The sequence below is a fragment of the Coenobita brevimanus genome, chromosome 40, assembly GCF_032717465.1.
Source record: "Coenobita brevimanus isolate Jiangsu-jjx chromosome 40, ASM3271746v2, whole genome shotgun sequence".
Lineage (NCBI taxonomy): Eukaryota > Metazoa > Arthropoda > Malacostraca > Decapoda > Coenobitidae > Coenobita > Coenobita brevimanus.
In genome coordinates, this window is record NC_136993.1 from 6,984,854 (window position 1) to 7,006,656 (window position 21,803).

At 41.1% G+C, this 21,803-nt stretch overlaps 1 protein-coding gene across 1 annotated transcript in view; it reads right to left on the reverse strand.

Annotated features, from left to right (window-relative positions):
* The window catches only part of LOC145397269 (chondroitinase-AC-like), a 147,750-nt gene that overhangs the window by 11,130 nt on the left and 114,817 nt on the right, over positions 1-21,803 (reverse strand). The window contains exons 11-14 of the mRNA XM_080270467.1: positions 19,832-19,946; positions 18,170-18,298; positions 6,780-7,007; positions 166-365 (exon numbers count right to left, since the gene is read on the reverse strand). Coding sequence (XP_080126593.1) covers positions 166-365; positions 6,780-7,007; positions 18,170-18,298; positions 19,832-19,946 — 672 coding nt within the window. The remainder of the gene's footprint in view (positions 1-165; positions 366-6,779; positions 7,008-18,169; positions 18,299-19,831; positions 19,947-21,803) is intronic.

The window sequence follows — 21,803 nt, forward strand, 5'->3', positions numbered from 1 at the left end:
ATATATATACATATATATATATATATATATAGATAGATAGATAGATAGATAGATAGATAGGTATATATATATATATATATATATATATATATATATATATATATATATATATATATATATATATATATATATATATATATATATCATCCATTACGTATAACTCACGTGAAAACATCAATACTGTCCGAATCAAGCGACTCTGAACTGGCCCGGATATGGAGTGTGTGGTCAGACTGCAGGCAGACGTATCCTATGTTACTGTGGTGCAGGTAGGCAGGCGAGGCTTCGGTTGTGTAGCTGTTTATATACAATGTTCTTTCCTCACCGGCTGTGTTGCCCACCACGTGTTCCCCGCTGTACATCATCTGTTGCCAAAATATTATCAATATAGCAGGTATATTCTAATCTGACAATGAACTCTAATTCCTTTTAGCCCAGTTGATTGCCAGATGTAGTCAGATTACAGAACCGAATTAAATAGCGGCCAAGGGAACTCAATCCTGCCTCATACCCAAGGTTTACTGAATTTCCTACAACCATGACTTAGTATTCAACAAGTGTGAGTGACCCTGTACCGTTAAATGCAAACAAACGCCTATATTTTTACAAGGAATTCAGAATAATTCAGTTGCCTACTACAGCCGAATGAGTTTATTAAACGTATAGGCAAAACGCTTTATTCCTGGATGGAGTGGCCATGAACAAATCGCCTTCGTATCACCGTATCCTTTGGTTTCTGGTTGCCCTCCCTCCAACTCACATTATCCTCAATCACATACAGTTCCTCATTTACCAATCCCTCCACCTCATTTCTGGTCTTCCCTCTCCATCGCGTCGATCTGTCACATACACCAAGCTCTTCATTTTCCAATATTGCATTCTCTTCTAATGTTCAGACCGTCTACGGTTGCATATCCTAACTGTTTCAGACGTTGACCTACAGTAGAAAAATCAACCTAATAACGTTCCCAAACTCTTTTAGTTTTGTCGTCGATCTTCCTACGTAACTCTTGTTGTGAAGGGATCAACACATTTCCTTCATTATCATGATATATAAACCTGATTTACAAAATTACAAGTTTAATAATCATCATCATTTAACCAACACTTCCTGAATACTATATTCATTTCACATTAACTTGGCGCAGATTTTCGTTCTTGTGCAGCTTTTTTTTTTTTTTCTCGTGACGTAATGACAAAATAAGACAATACGACGGCCCTTCATCCTTACTGCAGCACCGCTTCATGACTAGCATAATTTTCTAGTACTGTATTAATGTACTAAAACAACAATCAGAATGGAGGGGGTGGGTAATTTTAGAGCAAAGTAGAGTATGACGACTATAATACAGGTAATTTTAACTATGATTCAAGAGTGTGCTCAGTAATATCACCAAAGTTATACGAGGGCGACGCACGCTAAATTATAGTTGTTGTTCATTCCGCGCCATTGGTGAATGTCCTGCAAACAGGAGATGTTACTCTCAGGTTGTCCCCATCTTGCATATCCGCCACTTGTCCCATCTTCCTCTCTCTAACCCATTTCACCGTTTTCCTGTCTTCTCCCTCACTTCCATATTAAATTTTTGTGAGAAATGGCCCCACTCTATACATCATCCCTCATGCAGTGGACAGCGTTACAAGGCATCATCACCTTGCCTTGCTCCACAACCTAACATCATCTTAGACTATCCCAACACCCCTTTCTGCCCATCTTACCCTGTTTATTCCTCTCACTCAACCATTTTCTTTCCTAACATGCCTTACCAACCTACCAAGAGCACCACAGCATATAACTCCTATGCTTCACTGTCCATCAATATCCAAGCCTATCCTGGTCACTCGTCTCTGCCCATACCAAACAACCCACTCAGTCCCAGAAGAGGTGAAATGACGTACCTAGAAAGCCTTTCAGCTGTAGGGTTAAGTTTTGGTAGACCCTTCATTACGCCTAATATGAACCATTAACATTACACTCGTAATCGCTCTGACATATCTAAACCATCGGAACGGTCGTATAGAAAAATAAATGTACCAATGGGTCGATATATCAGAACACACCTCCAAAAGGATGACAAATATTGATTATTAATGATCTGATGAACCTAAAATATCGTGCAATGCCCTACACTAACTGAAATAGGCTTTAACTAATGCACTGTAATCTGAACATTGGTAAACGGAAGGTCTTGGATGAATGTTAGTTCATTCGAATTGATCCTGCTGGTCCTAACTAGATGCTAATGCGCTTACTGGACATCAGTGACCCTGAACTGACATATAGTCACCTCAGTGAACCTACATGGATTCATATAATGTAAGTCCTGTATGGACCTTATTGACATAAATGCATCTAATTAGCCCTGACTGAAGTGGAGTGGACTTGGATGCCCCTGCGCAGATTTGATATGGCCTGAGTGGGAGGCCTCACTGATTTTTTTTTTTATGCGAGAAGAAGGAACCAAAGGCTGGGCCCACAAAACAGTTCCTCCCAAGGAAAAAACAAAAACAATACAAAAGAGAGTCAAATTCAAGCCCCATTCATTTTGCGATGGCTGGACACGCTGCGTTTGAGAGACTCTAGCTCATAGGAAGTTGGAAATACAGACATAGGAAGACAGTTCCAGAGTTGACCTTTTGCATTAATGAAGGACTGGGAGTAACGATTAACTGTTGCATTAGAAAGCTGGACAGAAAAGGGATGAGAGTTTGTTGCTAGACGGGTGCTACGCACCTGTTGCAGAGCTGGAGGGACTCAAGCACACAGTTCAGAGGAGCAGTGACCATGGAAGTAACGACAGAAAAGATATAAAAAGGCAACATTGTAGCGAAGAGACAGTTGTTGAAGGAAGCCAGTAAGAGGAGGAGAGTTAATGAGATGAAAAGTCTTTAACTCCACCCTATTAAGAAGACATGTATGTGGGAAGCCTCCCTAATATGAGAGTTGTACTCTAAACAGGGGCAAATAAAACCCGTGTATAAAGTCAACGACTGTGCAGGGGTAAAGAATGCATGGAGTCAGCTTAGCACACCTAATCTCTTGGAAGCAGATTTTACAAGAGATGCAATATGATCTTTAAAAGATAGGTTCTGAGCGAATGAAACCCAAAGCATGTTCAAGGATGATGCAGGATTGAGCTGGATATTATCAAACATTAGTGGGTACTCCTGTGGAAGACTTTGATGGGTTGATATGTGTAAATACTGAGTCTTTATCCCGTCCCATCCCGACCACTTTTCCACCACTGACTCCCCCCAGTCCCGACCATTTTTGGAAATTTTTTTTTTAGCTCAAACCCCCACTTTTGGTGAGAAACATCGAAAAATCATAGAGAAATCGCTCACCTGAGGTTTAAAATACTCGATACAGGTAGCAGTAACTCCTAACCTTACTGTGTTTTCTATTTGGTTGGCTCCAAAGAAAACGAGTTCTATGGGAGGGTAACCATTCCACACCACTCATAAACGGTATTTATTTATTTATTTGGTACGAATTTATATGTAGTACGAGAGTATATTGGTTTTCACACAGTAATATAGGCAATATAAGCATTGTATCACTCATGAAACACATCAACATACCAGACCTTTTTTGGCGACATTACCTATTCATCATTTCTGACTGTTTCTTCCTCTAATGCTATGTAAAGTTTATCCTCCACATTGTCATCGATTGGGGAATCACTTTGGCCCTGAATTTCGTACTGTGGCACGACATGTCTTTACTGACCAGGTCACTGGTAACAGGTGAATTCCCGAGACAATGCATGTGGGGTGGGAGGGAGGTCATGCTGGGTAAGGCATTGTCCCTGCCTGTCATCTTGTAGAGGAAGGTGTCCCATGTATGTGTAGCAAAAATCACTTGCGAAAATTGAAAATTGTGCAAATTAGGGACCTTGCAATTGATTCACGTTTATGTACATCAACGGGATTGGCAGTGACAAAACTTGTGGACGTTCATTCACGTCAACGGGACGCAGTGGGTTAATGCATTAACAACAACAAGATTATTTTTACCCCAGTCAGAGATACGAACCATGTCAGACATTAAGTGTGCCATAGCCTCATCCCTTGTTTGTTGATGTAACTGCTGAGATGGACGTTGCAGAAACCAAATGGAAAGGTGAAAGGTGGAATCATAAGTGTACGAGTGGATAGGGTCAGATGTACAGCTTAGAACATTGATGAATAAAAGAGAGTTGGTGATATGACAGAGCCCTGAGGAACACCACTGTTGATAGATCTAGGAGAAGAATGATGGCCGTCTACAACAGCAGGTATAGACCGATCAGAAAGGAAGCTATAGATGAAGGCACATATAGATGGATAAAAACCGTAAAAGGGCAGTTTGGTAATTAAATATTTATGCCAGATACGATCGAAAGCCTTTGAGATGTCAAGTACAATGGCAAAGCTTTCGCCAAAGTCCCGTAAGGAGGATGACTAGGAGTCTGAAAGGTAGGTGAGAAGATCGTCAGTGGAGCGTCCCTGATGGAACCTATACTGACGAGCAGAAAGGTTATGATTGGAAAGATGCTATAAAATTTTCCTGTTAAGAATAGACTCAAAAACTTTTGAGACACAGGATGTTAAAGCAATTGGATGATAGTTAGAGGGTTGGGAATGGTCACCCTTCTTTGGGACTGGCTGAATGACAGCATACTTCCATCAAGAAGGAAAGGTACCAGTTGAAAGACAAAGGCAAAAGAGTTTACCCAGGCAGGGTGTAAGCACAGAAGCACAGTTCTTGAGGACAACAAGAGGGACTCCATCAGGCCCATATGTTTGGTTAGTATTGAGGCCAGTAATGGCAGAAAATACGTCAGCTGAAGAAATTTTAATGTCAGCCATGAGGAAGTCAGAAGGGGGAAGTGATGGAGGAACAGCACCGGAAACGTCTAAGAAGGAATTGGAGGAGAAAGTCTGAGTGAAGAGATCTGCTTTATCAGTAGAAGAAATAGCTACAGAGCCATAAGAGTAGAAAAGAGGAGGGAATGATGAGGAGGAAAAGTTGTTACAAAGGTTTTTGGTGAGGTGCCAGAAGGAGCGGGATGAATTCGAGTTGGAGAGTTGAGAGCATTTAGTACGGATGAAATTATTTTTTAGCAAAGCAAAGAACAAACTTAGCACAATTCCGGGCAGAAACAAAAAAGATGTGATTTATGGGTGAGTTGGCTCCTGTACATTTTATAGGCCCTCTCCTTGTTGCATTAGAACAAGCGTGATTAAACCAAGGCTTTCTTGCATTAGTCAAAGGATATGAGAAAGGAATGTATACTTCCATGCCTGAGAGAATAACCTCTCTAATGCGCAAGGCAAATTCAGATGGCTCCTGACCATGGAAGCAATAATCATTCCATGGAAAATCAAAGAAGTACTGCCTGAGGGCTTCCCAATCCGCAATTCCAAGGTACCACAGACGACGTTTCTTTGGAGGGTCCACAGGCCGTACCAGATGAAACTTTAATACCTAACTGGCTGTGAATAGCTTTGAATGAACTTGGCTTAATTTGAAGTACATTGGATACTACTGGTCTTGTTGCTAGACTCCTGTCTTCCTGGCAGATGAGACAGTCAACAACAGGTAAGCAACTGCCAATGTGGGGCCGTCCTACAGGAACAGTATAGTACATGTAACTTGTAGGCATGTCACTCCTCCTTGCGCATCATTTGGGTGAAACTACTGTAAAGTCCATGCCATGGCGGGATGCAGGGAAGATAAGGAGAATATGGCTTCCCGGTTGATGCAGGAGTTGCACCACCCATAGTGCACAGTGCCACCGCGTGTAGGTTCGCCATCAGCGCTATTGGCTGTGAAGGACTTGAATGGACAAAAGCTGAACCGGATGAATTCAATTCCCTTGGCTACAAAATCCCAAAAGTTGCCAGTGCTCACCTGATAACTCAGTTGAAAACGGTCACCTCTTCCTGGCTTACACAGTGACATACTTTTTAATATGCCTTCCATGATAATTATAAGTGAACAGTACATAATTTCTGCAATAATGTAATCATTAGTTTTTATACCAGTTTTCTAGACATGAAGAATATTTACTAAAATTCATAGCGACAAGAGGTGCAAAAGCATTCATCACATAATATTACAAGTCTCGCTGCATCCTCCAACCCACTACCCATTTGATAAAAAGGTTTTCCTTGCATTTTATTTTTTCTCAGTACATGCTACAAAGGCACCATATAGTCTCCTTGTTAGTGCTGATCAAAAGACAATGACTACATGTACAACTTCCCAGCTCTTTTCCAATATGGTTTCACTTCACGACTTTTCTGAAAAATAGTCTTGCACCTTTCCTGGAATTATCAACAGCATCATATTACTAAACTTTGAGAAGTTACTTATGTTCCTTTGACTTTCATGTAATGGCAAAAATATATACATTCTGTCAGTCTTCGATCACACACATGCTGAACAGTTTACTGTGACTTTTTCCAACCTGACAAAGATACCATTCAGGGAAATTCATGACCAAGAAAAATTGGATCTGGAAGGCTATTTTCACTGTTAAAAAAGAGATTGTTTCCTTCCTTATAACTTACACACATTAAATATCATGCAACCACGAATTAATATTCAAGTTGTATGAGTAACCAAAACAAGCTGACTAAAGCCAATCTACATTACAGAGACGCATTTACATCCACTCCACTTTTTTAGATGGATTTACAACCGTTTCACATCACTGAGATACATTTACAAGTATTCCACATTACTGACATGCATTTACAGCCACACCATATTTACATAATGCCGATCCTACCTGCGCCAGCGTGGTGATAACATTCTCTCCCGTGGACTCGCTGAGGGTGATTCTGGAGCCAACCACTACAAGGACGTCATCAAAGAAGAAATAGGACTTAAGGGCGGTAAGGGGCACATGAGGGCGATTGAAATCCATAGTAGTCACACCCACCATCCCGTCCGTCACCCCGCCCACGAACATGGCGTTGTTGAAGAAGTGCTCCGACCAGTAGGACCCCATATTGTACTGGACAGAGAGAGAGAGAGAGAGAGAGAGAGAGTGAGTTAAATTATAATGTAGACACATATTGTATACAGGTAATAAAGGGGTGCTGAGGAACCTCATGAGCTATCCATCTTTTATTAAGGTCTTTTGAACTTGCATTAACAATGGCGGTGGCTGAATCGGTAGAGAGGTGGCCTGCAGTCCTGATGGACACAGGTTTAAATCTCGGCTGGGGCAGGGAACAGTTTAAGGATTTGAATATCATAAAAGCAGACTTTCCTAATCTACCTGAAGACTCGCCGATATGTTGTAAAAGTACCCCCGCTAATACCAGTACACCAGTCCTGTATGAGATAGTCCCAGCATGTATTCAATGTGGTTGGTGGGTGTTAGCGCCGAAGTGGTGACATGTGGAGGTGTAGGAGGAGTACAGGGCCTTGGGATAGGCCACTGCCCCCGAGAAATAGGCCGTGAAGCCTTTGCCCAGAGTTGGATACATTAAAAAAAAAAAGGCATTTTCTATGTGTCCTTCTGTCGCCTTACCTTCGCAACTTTAAAAGGATGGACCTTTCCCTACCAGGAAGTCTTTGTTTAATAATTTTATCTTCTGAGAAATATGTTCAAATCCTTACTGGTAAATATTTCTATTAGCTCCTTTAATATGGTGCGTTTTGTACCTTCCTCCTGACAAAGTCAGAAGAGGGTGTTGTTATCACTGGGATTAACAGGTGCCATCCGCAGAATTAGGCAGCAGGGCGGCTGGCCGGGCAAACAGATTTCGTTTCCGTGCAACAACTCAAGAAGTATTCACTATAGTCATGAAATTTCACATACTTATGTATCTTATAGTGAGCTGGAGCCTCTTGATAGGTAGAATGGTAAGTATTAAGTAGTTTTTTTGAAAATAATGAAAAAGTATAAAGAATAATTTTTCGTTTTCGGGCAAGGATTCAGAAGCTAATACAGGTACAGGCTTCAAACTCTCAATGAATATGTGTTAATCTGCCTCCTGGTGCCTTTTGGTTGTTAGAATGCCATGAGATTATATAATGTTACAAAGCTGCAAAATACATAAAACTTACTATTTAAATGCATTTTGCTGTTGAAACATTGCAACTAGTACACCTAGGAAGCAGAAATTGTTCATGGTAAACAATTACATGGAAATATAATTATGTATGAAGTTTCATGACTGTAACTATTATGTAATCATAAAAAGTGGCTTTCTAAATGACAAAAGCACGAGTCATATTTTCATCAGATCTTCTCATAACTTCATTATTACCCTGGATAAACTACTGATATTCTAAGTTTTAATCTCTCTGTGTTATAGAGGGAGGGGGGGTGTCGATGGCCATTATTCCCTTCGTTAGGTATGCAGGGAGGTGGAGGAGGATGTGTTTGGTCAAGTGGAGAGTTGCAACAGCGTAGCGTTGTCTATTATTTCTGTTTAAGGAAGCTGCCACCAGATAATAAAATTAACTTGGGAATAGGTAAAATACTCAGCAGATATTGTTCTTGTTGATGTTATTGTTGCTAAATCTCGTCATAACAGCGCAAAGTATACCCCCACCCAGAATATGTTCTGAGTCATTTTAGGCTAGACAGTTTTAAACCTCAGGTATGAATAACATCTGCCAAGCCTCGGAGTCCCTAGGGTAGGGGAATATCAAATCCCTCACCATCTAGCGCTCTCCGTGATGACCAAGAAATACGCCTGGAACCACTGTCTGACTCACTTCGTCATGATTTCTGGAACATTCACAGCTTTTCCTCTCTCTCTATTAAACAACACCTCTCCCCTTCTAAACCTCACCTTCTCTCCCCACTAAGTCTCAGCTGTCTGAGGTGACAGATAGCAAACCCTTCTCTGTATCTTCCAACTTTCTCTACTAATTTCGATGCCAAAGGTAGTTGTTGTGTATATGTCCACAGCAAAATATCTTGCTCTCGTTCTTGAACCGGTATTGTCTGAATTCGCTACTCTCTGACGTCGGGTATCCTATCATTCTCAGACTAAATATATCTGTGCTGTTTGCTTATCCCCTAAACCTAATGACTATGAGAAATTCTTCGACTATCTTACGTCTAAGATGGAACACATCCTATCAATTTATTCTTTCTCTGAAATCTCAATTCTAGGTTATTTCATTCATCACCACCACCTTTGGCTCTCCTCTCCTTTCACTGATCCACCTGGTGAACAAGCCTACATTTTTACCATCCTTAACTCATTTGCGCCCAATGTGTTCAATATAGGACGTAGTTGGGCATTTTCAAAATTCATTAAAGAAGGGAACCCCGGGGTAGGGACCTATGAGCTTCTCGACTATGAACCGATAGATGGAAGGCGTTACGCTTAGTACCCTTCCAGTAAATCCCTCGCCCAGGAACTATGGGAACCAATGGGTTAATGCACTCTACCTGTATCCCTGACCACACTGGAGAGAGTTCCAACATATTTGACTTCTTCCTTGCAACTATTCCTCCTGCTTATGCTGTTTATATTTTCTCTCCTTGGGCTCCTCCGATTACAACCTTACTACCTTAACCTGTCCTATCGCTCCAGTAAGGCCTGTGGACTCTCCCTAGATGCAGCAGCTGTGGCATTTTAGAGCTGGTGATTGGAAGACCCTCAGACAGTACTTTTTTTATTTTCCCTGGAATGATTATTGATTAAATGGCTGAGAGCCTTCTAAGTGTGCCTTGCACATTACGGAGGTTCGTCTGTCAGGCATGGAAGCATATATTCCTTTTTCATATCTTAAGACTGATGTAAAAAAAAAATTAACCACGCTTGTCCAAATGCTGTCCAGAAGAGGAAGAAGGCTGGAGCCAATCCACCTTTGAATCTCATCTCTTTTATGTTTCTGCCCAAAATTTTGCTAAATCTGTTCTTCGCTCTACTAAAAAATAATTTCATTGGTTCTAAATGCTCCGAACTCTTCAATTCATATTCTTCCCACTCTTTCTGGCACATTATCAAAAGATAAGAATTACAACTTTATCTTATCATCCTTCCCTCCTCTTTTCCACTTTTATGGTTCTATTGCTGTTTCTTATTTTGACCAAGCAGAACTCTTCACTCAGACTTTCTCCTCCAGTTCCACCTTGGACCATTCTGGTGCTGTTCCTCCATCACTTCCCCTCTCTGACTTCCTCACGGCTGACATTAAAATTTCTTCAGCCGATATACTTTCTGCCATCACTGTCCTCAATACTAACAAGGCATGTGGACCTAATGAGGTCCCTCCTGTTATCCTCAAGAACTGTACTTATGTGCTTACACTATGCCTAGGGAAACTATTTCGTCTTTGTCAACTTGTACCTTTCATTCTTGATAGAAGTTTGCTCTCATTCAGCCTGTCCCAAAGAAAGGTGACCATTCCCAGCCCTCTAACCATCGCCCAATTGCTTTAACATCCTGTACTTCAAAAGTTTTTGAGTCTATTCGAAAGAAAAAAAAAATAAAGCACCTTTCCTATCACAACCTTCATTCCCATCGTCAGTATGGGTTCCGCCAGGGACGCTCCTCTGGCCATCTTGTCTCCTACTCTTCAGACTCTTGGTCATCCTCCTTTTGGAGCTTTGGCGAAAACTTTGTCACTGCATTTGACATCCCAAACGTTTTTGATCGAGCCTGCCAAAAATCTTCAATTTCCAAACTGCCCTCTTACGGTTTCTATTCTTCTGTCCGTGCCTCCGTCTCTAGCTTCCTTTCTGGTCGTTCTATAGCTGCTGTTGTGGACAGCGCCGTTCTTCTCCTAGATCTATCAACAGTGGTGTTCCTCAGGGTTGTGTCCTATCACCAACTCTCTTCCTTCCATTCATTAATTACCTTCTAAGCTGTACATCTAACTCTATCCACTCATATGCTGATGACTCCACCATTCACCTTTCCATTCACTTCCTGCAGCGTCCATCTCAGCAGTTACTTCAACAAACAAGGGATGAGGCTATGGCACACCTAATGTCTGACTTGGCTCATATCTCTGATTGGGGTAAAAGCAATCTTGTTTTTAATGCATCAAAAACTCAGTTCTTAAATCTTTCAACCTGACAAAATCCTCGACAGGAGTTTCCTCTAATTTTTAACAATATCAAGCTCAGCCCTGTATCATCTTTAAAAATAGGGTTTCATTTGCTTGGGATTTATCTTGGAAAGATCATATTACTTCTCTTGTAAAATCTGCTTCCAAGAGATTAGGTGTGCTAAGCCGACTCCATGCCTTCTTTACCCCTGCACAGTATTTGTCTTTATTCACGGGTTTTATTTGCCCCTGTGTAGAGTACAACTCTCATTTGTGGAGACCCTCCCCACATACAGCACTTCTTAACAAGATGGAGTCAAAGGCTTTTTGTCTAATTAACTCTCCTCTTACTGGCCCCCATCAGCATCTGTCTCTTCTCTGCATTGTTGCATTTTTGTTTCATTTTTATTGCTGGTTCAATGGTCACTGCTCCTCTGAACTGTGCTTGCATCCCTCCACCACTATGGCAGGCATGTAGCATCCATCTAGCAACACACTCTCATCCATTCTCCTTCCAGCTGTCAAACACAAGAGTTAACTGTTACTCGCAGTCTCTCATGTATGCAGCACGTCAGCTTTGTATTTCATGATGCCTATGATCTCCAGTCTTTCAAATCCAGTGTGTCAAAGCATCTCGAAATGAGCTGATCTTGAGTTTGGCTCTCTGTTGTCTTGATTTGTAATTCTTGGTGGGAACAATCTTGCTGGATCCTGGCCTTTGGTTCCTTCTTTCTTGGATAGGAAAAATTCGCGGCTAGGATATTTTTATTCCCTAAGGTTATTTTGGCCTAGTCTAAACTATATGCCCACACGCCAGACTATACACCTTCAAAAAGGACATATAAAAAATAAAAAATCGGATCATTCATTAATGTATGACCGGATTATACCCCATGGGGAAAAGTTATAGAAAACATTGACAAATCACTGTAAATATATTTTGGACATGTGTAATGTTTATTACTATCTTGTCTCTTGTGTTGTTGCTGACGCTGTTGGCACTGTTTGGGGGTTAACTGTTGGTCATCATTTCAACAGATTTTAAAACTGCTGGCGTATGTTCTTGCAACTAATGATTATCTTTCCAAGAGGTTTAAGGTTGCTGCTATCTCAGACAAAAGTGCCCTGTAAGTGGCCTAGTTCTTTTAGTTTGGCCATGGCTCTCCTGCCACCGTTCATTGAATCAAGTTGTCAATTTATGAATTAAATGGTTAACTGTCTCACAGATTATTTCAGGACAGTGCATCAAATAATTTCATGGTACAATCCTCGTTCTTATGGTCAGTAAGAACAAGACAACAGGACATTTAAATCAAATCTCTAGAAACACGTATGTGACCAAGGAGATGACTGGGATCAGTCCATTCCAGGTATTTTATGTGTGAAACACACCTCAGTTCGTGCGTTCATCAAGAGTATAGTCCTTCATTTACAGCGTCCACGCAAACTTTCTTTGAGCTGAAATCTTCCCAGCATACTGCTAAGACAGTCGAAACCTATTAATTGTAACCCTATGAGGAGTCTAAGCTCCTCTCGCAAGGACATCCTCTCAAAAGCGTATTCCAATATCGCCAAAGCAGAAACTCTTTAGAAGTACTGGTATGACCGCTGAGAAGACAGACATAATGAAATTAAGAGTGGATCTGCAGTCTACATTCAACCCGTGGATGCATGAAAATTTCGCTACTCACTCATGCTTGACTGGGGTCATATTGACCCCTGTGGTAGGCTATTTTATTAATATCTGGCTGATTTACAGTGATTGATTTCTCAGCTTTTATCTTCAGTATAGAGAAAAATCATTTTGAATCACTGCATAAGAAATTTATATCAATACAAATTGTTTATTTGAACTTACAAAACTCAAATAGACCAATCATGAACACAAAACAAAGCTCTAGCACGAAGTGCATCTTGTTTCGCTTTCTTCACAGCATATGCATTTGCTGCACACTGCACACTTCTGGCTACTTTTCTTCTCGTTGATTCGTGGACAAAACGCGCATCTGGATCTTTTTCTGCCAGCTTCGGATGCATCCTGACTACTCGAGACCTTCGGCTGTCGCGTCCTTGAAACACAATATGATTCACTAAGCTCCATTCTAATTCAGTTAGGAATATACGGTGTGCATGACTTTTGCTCTGCATGTACGATGGAAGAACTTACAAATAGTACAAATGCACTGTAGCAAGCAAGATCAAGGAAACCGCACCACACTGCCATATGCCATCGTTTTCTCTTGTTTTTTACACAATAGATATCAACCAGCTCGTCCAAACAATTGGTCCCAACTTTGATGGTGTTGTAGTAGTGGATCACCTCGGGTTGCTTCTCTGTCTTGTCCACCACGTCTGGAGATTTCTGCTGAGTTGACAACACAGATACGTTTTTGTTCCTTTTGGCCTTATAAGATAAAAGTTGTATCTGGTCTTTGGTGTACACAAAGTGCTGCTGTTCATTTCGTGGTGTTTTGCGCTGTACAGCTCTTTGGAACTTCTCTTCGAATTTGATGTATTGTCCCCACCAAAGATAGAGACTTCGCAGACAATTCTCTGGCCAAATTGATGCCGGTGAAAGAGTTGTTGGTAGTACTGTTGCTTCCTAAGTTATGTATAGGTTTCGACAACTTCATCACGACATGTGTCCACTGCTCGTGGTTCTTTCTTTTTCTCGTCCAGTGAACATGACAATTTTGGATACATAATGTGGATTTGCATCAGCATGAATCCAAAACTTTAGTTCTTATTTGGCTGGTTTGGAGGGCATGTACTGTATCTGCATCGACCTCTGAAGGGGTACAGCTGCTCGCTCACAGTGACAGTTCAGTTCAGTTTATTGACAGAAAGAGTCCAACATTCAATATGATCAAGTACAGACTACATACTAATTTGTCCAGATATATGAAATCGGCTCAAACGAAAGAAATACATTTAGTGTGTTAGTTTAAGAAAATAAAAAAGAATAAAGCGACACCTTGCTCCTCACATTCATCTGTAGACCTGAAGTACATCATAAACACATGTACATATATTGGCAATGTCTTGACTTTCGTTGAGAATCGAATTTGTAGTACTGAACACTGTAGGGTACTTCTGACGACACTGAACTGACAATAAATATTCTACTAATACCTGTTGTTCATCTTGCACATTGTTACTCTCACACTGACATAGCCTATTCGTTGTTCAGGAGGTGTTCACCTCCACCTACATGACTCTGTTCTTAGATTATGTGACCTTAGTCTCAGTCAAGTGAAAGGCACCCGAGTATAGTCTGGGGTATAAATTTTCTCCTTATAATTGCAGTGTATTGTGAGACTTGGATAAAGTTTTGATCTATATGCGGCATACTTTGTAGCACAATTTGGTTTACTTCTAATCAAGGTTATAATAAGTTCAAAAGGATCAGCTTTCATATCTAACTACTGCATAGTTTGCATAAATCTACAACGTGGTGCACTGGCTGCTTTGCACATCCCAAGTTCTATTTGGTATGGCTCTTCCATATCACGATTTTGGGATGTGTTTTGGGCATTCATGGATTTAGAGAAAGCGTATGATAGAATTGATAGGGAGGCTTTGTGGACTGTTTTAAGACGGTATGGACTAGATGGCAGGTTATTAAAAGGGATGAAAAGTTTTTATGTAAATAGTACAGCGTGTGTAAGAGTGGGAAATGCTGTGAGTGATTGGTTTCCCATGAGAGTGGGGCTGCGGCAGGGATGTGTGATGTCGCCTTGGTTGTTTAATATCTATATGGATGGTGTTGTAAGGAAGGTGAATGCAAGAGTTTTAGGTGGGAGTCTGAGTCTGGTGAATGTTGATGGTAGAGAGTGGAATCTGAAGCAGCTGCTGTTTGCAGATGATACTGCATTGGTGGCTGATTCAGAAGAGAGATTGAGACAGTTGATAGAGATGTTTGGAAGGGTGTGTGAAAGGAGGAAATTGAAAGGAAATGAGAATAAGAGTAAAGTGATGAAGTGTACGAGGTCGATAGATGGTAGAGGGATGACTATAGTTTTGAATGGTGAGTTGCTTGAGGAGGTAGAGTGTTTTAAGTATCTAGGATCACATGTTGCTGTGGATGGAAGAATAGATGCAGAAGTGAAGTTTAGAATGAAAGAAGTAGGAAAGGTGCTGGGAGGAATGAAAAAAGTGTTTAGATGTTGTTCGCTTAGAATGAATGTAAAGAGAAGGCTGTATGCGGGTGTTGTGGTACTGACTGCATTATATGGGGCTGAAACATGGAATATGGGTGTAGCAGAGAGGAAAAGTTTGAATGTAATGGAGATGAGGTGTCTGAGAAGTATGTGTGGAGTGATGCTTACGGATCGAGTGAGAAATGATGAAGTGCGAAGGAGAACTGGAGTTGTTCGGGAGATGGCTGATCGAGTTGAACAAAGGGTGTTGCGATGGTTTGGGCATATGGAGAGAATGGATAATGAGCGATTGGTGAAAAAGATAAGTAGATCTGATGTGAGAGGTTTAAGGCTGAGAGGGAGACCACGAATAGGATGGATGGACAATGTGAAGAGAGCGTTGGATGCGAGAGGGATGTCTGTTGAGCAAGGAAGAGTGGCTGTGTGTGACAGAAATAAATAGAGAGAAACTGTGAATGAATAAATGATGACACAGCCCTGGGGGAATATTCTCCCGCATTTGGTCTGATCAGCTAATCAGGTCAGGTGCGGGTAAGGAGATGGGTCTATTATGATGTGACAGGGGTAAAACAGCTCTGCTGTCGGGCCCTGCTGCAGATGTCACTGATTGCACTGCGCAGTTGACCCTCGTGCGGTGTGGTGTGGTGAGGATCTGTCCCATCTCCCCTTTGGGGCTAAGATGCGAATGAATGTTTGTATGGATGAGTAAATGGGGAGTGTGTCGTCCTGTCTCGGCTACCTCCCTTTCCTTGAGGGAAGCAGCCTAGGTATATGGATAGATGGACATTCAATGATTGTCGTGGTCCCCGAGCTGATAGTAGCCATTCTCGTTTTTTCACTCAAAGGAGCACTTACTGGGGAGGCGCTGGTGGATGCTGCTGCTGTTTCTTCATCTGATGATTTTTCGATTTTTCACTTGTAGTTTCTACAGAAACAACCAATTCTCCATCACTGATATCTTCATTGCACTCTTCTTCTGCATGAAAAGCGTGTATGATACTTCGTATTTCAGCATCAGTTGTAACTCTTTGGCTAGCCATACTTGTAGCAAAAGACAACGCCAGTTTGTGCTGAAACTTTGCCTCACTGGGAAATTCTGCATATGGCACCACGAACCAGCTCTCATTTAATTCTATTCGCAGGCTGACGCCCTTCATGCCGCCATGTAAATTTACCACACAACACGAGTCACAGCACACACCCACACATATAAGACACCTTGTCTTACAAATGACGAAACGACACCTCGACCCACACGTGGACGCAATGGCTTCTCGTGTTCACATCCCCCCACCAACAGTGTCTGTATTTTTGTGCATGTATGCATGTAAACATTGGTATGTCTATACTTGAATGTATGTGTGTGTGTATGAGTGTGCAAGTAGTGGGTGTGTGTGAATAGGTGCAAAAGTATGACTTGGAAATACACTTGCATGAATGATCGAAGCAATATAACATGCTTACAAAGAGAATATATGGATAAAAGTTCTGCAGTCAATTTGCCCCAACCATGCAGAAAGGTATAAATATCGTGCATCCATTAAACAAATATAATAACATACTTGATACTTTGTAAGATCATACTCCATGCAATTATATTAAAAGTCACATAAGAAAACAGAAGTTTAGCTGAAAGAAGAAGCAAAATAGTATGAGAAAACAATATCGTGGGGTCAAATTGGCCTCGCCATGCATCTACGGGTTATAATGCAGAGAGATTCATTGCATGAAGAAGGAACCTCACTGGATTAACCCAAATACTGTTATCGAAATGTGGTAAAAGGAAGTATAAAACATAAACATCAATAACAGTTGAGGTTTTCAGCAACATGTATCAAGCCAGCAATGATAAAGTCTGTGACACTGAATAAATGCAATCCATCTCAGACAAAGCCAACACCGTCAGTTACCACGTAAATGACAGCATGGCCACTGAAACTAACACATTCATAAGAGATCAATCGCGATTTGTGAAGGTTTTCTATCACTTTTTATGAGGGGCATTATATGGTTAATTATAAATGAATGAACTGAGTTATGTAAATTTCTTTCCGATAACTTTTTTGAGGGGATATATTCTGGCCTATGAAGGTAAAGTTTGGGCTTGGTCAAAATATACTTTAAGGAATAAAATATCCTAGCCGAGAATATACCCGAGGTGTAAAACAGACTGGCCCAAATCAACCCCGGACATAGTCTTAATGGGGGTATAATCTGGGTTCTTACCACCGGTCTGTCTGGCCAAGCATACCCGTTAACCGTAGGTAAGCAACTGCCCCTGTGGGGTCATTCCATAAGTTCCCTACACTGTTGATGTTGTATAAATGACTTAGTGTGGCACGTGCTTTGCAGTACTTCATTATGTGTGTTATGTTTAATGGGCGTAATGTACTTGTGAGGAGCGTGTCATCTAAGTTTACACTAAACCCGACTCGAGATAGTAACTGAGGTGAACTGGGTGGTGTTCTGATCTGATATCAATAAGGCAAACTCGATCAATGGAAGAACTGCATGAAGGTTATTTAGCCAGAAAAGAAACTCAGTTTTCAGTCTTCTCCTATACCATGATCTGTAGTAAATCGTTGACATCCAGATCTCCAACTCTACTGCTGGTTACCCAGCAGAAAGGAAGAAAGGAGGAAACAGAGTCTAACAGTCTGACATGCCTGAGAAACCTACGTGCAGGGTGCTTCTCTTGTGTAAATGTTGGTGATGTCCTGTACCCAATAGTTTTTTTCACACCAACTTTGCCCAGATATTTTACAATTTGCAGCCTATTTCTCGTAATTAAACGCCAAGATTAGACTACACAACTGCCCTATGTCCTCTCCCTAGTATTTCCTCTTGATGAATACCAATTTCTATGTTAATTTATTATCACAAATCAGACGTGAAGAGGATGGCATGGTACATTTAGGTCAGTGTTAGCCTAAAGTGAGCATAGTCTGCCTTACTCCCAATACTCGTTCTATCCCCGTCTTACAGCACCAACCTGAGGGATGTCTTGGGTGTAGAGGTTAGTGACGCCTGGTACCATAGCCCAGTCATACACCTGGAACACTTCTTTCTTCGGTTCTCCGTACTCGCTTCCGTCCACCAGCACCGTCAGGAACCCGTCGCCCTACCACATCGGATAACTTCACTAAATGATTGTTATCTCAAATAAAACGGAAGGGATATTGCAGGTAGGGCAAGTGATCATTATCTGTTAGCATTATCAGAAGGTCTTGTTGATACTGCACCAGACTGTCACTGGATACTGCAGGTAGGGCAAGTGATCATTATCTGTTAGCATCATCAGAAGGTCTTGTTGATACTGCACCAGACTGTAACTGGATCAGAATATTAGAAGTTATATACTTTGGATATTGCACCTCAGTTGTCTCTTAAATCAGCAACACACAAAACGATACTAAGGTGTTAAGGATAAATATATCGGTGGAAAAGTGGAGATAAGAAATCTAGGCCAACTGAAAAGAAGGCTGGTCATCGCGTTAAGATTTTGGATCGTGGCAACTTAGACTTGGGCCTTAACACCTAAATCAGACTGTGTAATTGGCTAACTGGCCTGCTACTGAGACTATAATGATAATCATAAGTATGATAATATGGTAAATATTTCCAGCGTATGAAAGGATATATGTTTCAAACCAACTGCATGTCGCAACACAGTTATTCTGAAAGATGTCTCTTTGTACATAAATTTCAGTGGCCATATTACATATGTATAAAGAAGTTTTCGGGTAAATGTGCCCAAAGTACCGGTATATGAGCGCAGGCTTATGCCCCAGTATATATATGTATGTATGTATATTGTGTGTGTGTGTGTGTGTGTGTGTGTGTGTGTGTGTGTGTGTGTGTGTGTGTGTGTGTGTGTGTGTGTGTGTGTGTGTGTGTGTGTGTGTGTGTGTGTGTCCTCGTATATGTCGTTATATGATTCCATTATGTTCTAATATATGTATCCTGGTGAATGTGTTCCAGTAAATGAATCATGGCATGAGTTTCTTGACACCTGTGTCCTGGTACATGTGCCTTGATATATCGGTATTTGTCTTCAGTTGTATCCAAATATGTATTGTGGAATGTGCCTTGATGTGTATAAACTTATTACTATATGCGTCTTAGTATCGCGTCCCGGTATAGAGCTCTTGTGTATGTGTGCCCTGGCATAGGCTCTAGAGAGGTACACCTTCACATGGTGCCACTTATTATAAGTGGGCGCCTCACGGCCCGGCTGTATAAATTTCACGCAGCTCTTCACTTATCCCCTGAAAAGAATACAATCTCGATTGAGGCTAAAGAAGTTTATAGCCTACAGTCCATTTGGTTCATGTCCAGGTAAGCTTGAGGCCACAACAACATCCTGGTATATCGTCTTGGTGGCAGGTTTCATTTCAGTATACCGTTTTTTAATCACACGGAAGTTTAATTTTCCCAGGTTGATCATTCTTCCATATTGTTCTAATACAAGTTTTTCCTGTCATAGCTTACGTATCGTAAGTTAACCCAACCAAACCTAACCTAATAAATAAGCATAACAGACTAACATACGAACCTAAGCTGATGCTAAGAAAACAAACCTAACCTAAAGTAGACTTTCCTAGATAAGAAAAATGCACAGAACAGAAAACAGTGTCATGGTTATGATGGTTACCTGGAAGAAGCCGTCAGGGTTAGCGGATGACCAAGTCTCCTGGCGGATTGTTCTGTTGGACAGCACCCTCACACCAGCCATGTAGTGGCGTCGCTGATGCATAGTCAAGTCAGAGCTTTGCCAAGGAGGAGGACGGAGGGTTTAGGGAAAGAGAACTTAGGCCGATCCAGGTGTGTCGCCCTTGCTGCCTGGGCAACACCCCTGGTTTATCACAATGAAATTATTATACAGTACTTTCCATTATATGGGTTACATTTTTTGCTAGCCATTTAGTTCATTTCGCTCTCACAAGTATCATACAAACCCTCCATAGTTGTCAAACACTACTTATTTGACAGAGGATGGGGATATAGATCCGTCATTACCTTGAAAACACCTAGAAATATTCCTGAATTAGCTCCTGGGAAAGTTGTTTTCCTACTGTACAAAATGTTCCTCCAGTGCGTGGTAAAGGCGTCTGGTGTTGGAAATAATATAGAAAGTACGTCATAGTATTGAAGAATTAGGGTATACACGGTGGCCTGGAAATACGTCAATAAAAATTTGTGTCAGTACCTTATGTGTTGTGGGAACGGCTCAGTTGGTTAAAATGAGCATGGATATGGTAGTGGGAGAAGAAAATGACTGAGTGATGCAGAGCAGATACTGATAACAATGAGCCGTCCCCACAACACACAAGATTAGCCAGGATCAGGAGGAGGTGGAGCGCTATATAGGGGTAACCTCGTGCATATTTATTAGAGATCTTTCTTTCTAATAATGAAATTTCATATGTGCTGAGGAATCATCTAGTTGGTATATTTGATTTTAAGTACCGAAAACAAAGTTACTTTCCGAATACAAGGAACCTTTTCAATAGATGAGTCTACATGTTAGCAAGTGAAATTCTGGAGCTCTCAGCCTGTGGATTGGAATTAGCAATTATGAAGTCATAAAGCAATGGTTATAATGGTGGTGGTGATGATAATCATATGTGAATCTTCTTCCCTGTGTGGATGTGCTAAATGGGGAGTAACTGCTTCCCTACCCATCCCCTACTGCACTTGCTTCCAGACAAGAATGGCTAACCTAAAAACAAATAATGTGCAAGTCTCGTGATGCGCAACATTATCCTCGAATATTTAAATGTTTCCATTGAAGCAGGCGATAGCTATCCTAAGATCAGTGATCATTTCATTGTCCTTGTCTACTTCATTTTTGTATCTTCATCTTCTTCAGCCTTTTCCTTCTTCTTTTTCTTCTTCTTTACTAAGCTTCTTTGTCATCACCTTTCAAACTATTTTACCATTTAGTGGCATTCCTTTATTTCCTTTCCACTTTAAACTTGGTACATTTATTCCTTGGGCAACACTCTAAGACATTTATATATATATTTTTTTTTTATGTCTGTTAAGAGTTTATGGGTTCGAAGGTCAAACAAAATAAAACACATATTTACTGATGTATGACGGGGCAGATCCTTAGAGTTAACCGTCTTTTGCGAGTAGGGACGAGTTTCGAGAAGTGTTTATGGAGGTCATCCTGCATTCCCTTGGGAATGTGGCAATTTTTAACACTATTCCAGGCCAGCCGGGCCGGGGGTGAGTTTCCAACGAAATGAAGATGTGCTGCTTGTGTTCACCAAACTGTGGTGCCATGTATTTAAGCCATGAAAAATCGCTCCAAGAAATGATGTATCGGAGCGTCATCGACTCGCAATCGATTGGCCAACAAATGACGCGTCAGCTTGGAATAGTGTTAATATGTTCATTTCCCTCATGAAGTTGAGTGTGCTCGAAATCAACGAGGAGGAATCGATGTTGATAACAGACAAAACAACAAATGGGTATAGTAAGAAACTGTAAGTAAATTGTTCACTGTGAAGCACTTGGGTAAGTGTAGCTAGTCGGAAGCGTGCATTTGCTTCAGTGAAAAGGTTGGCAAATTTCGGGTGTATACCATGTATCAGAGTACATTCAGCCTTGAGATTCAG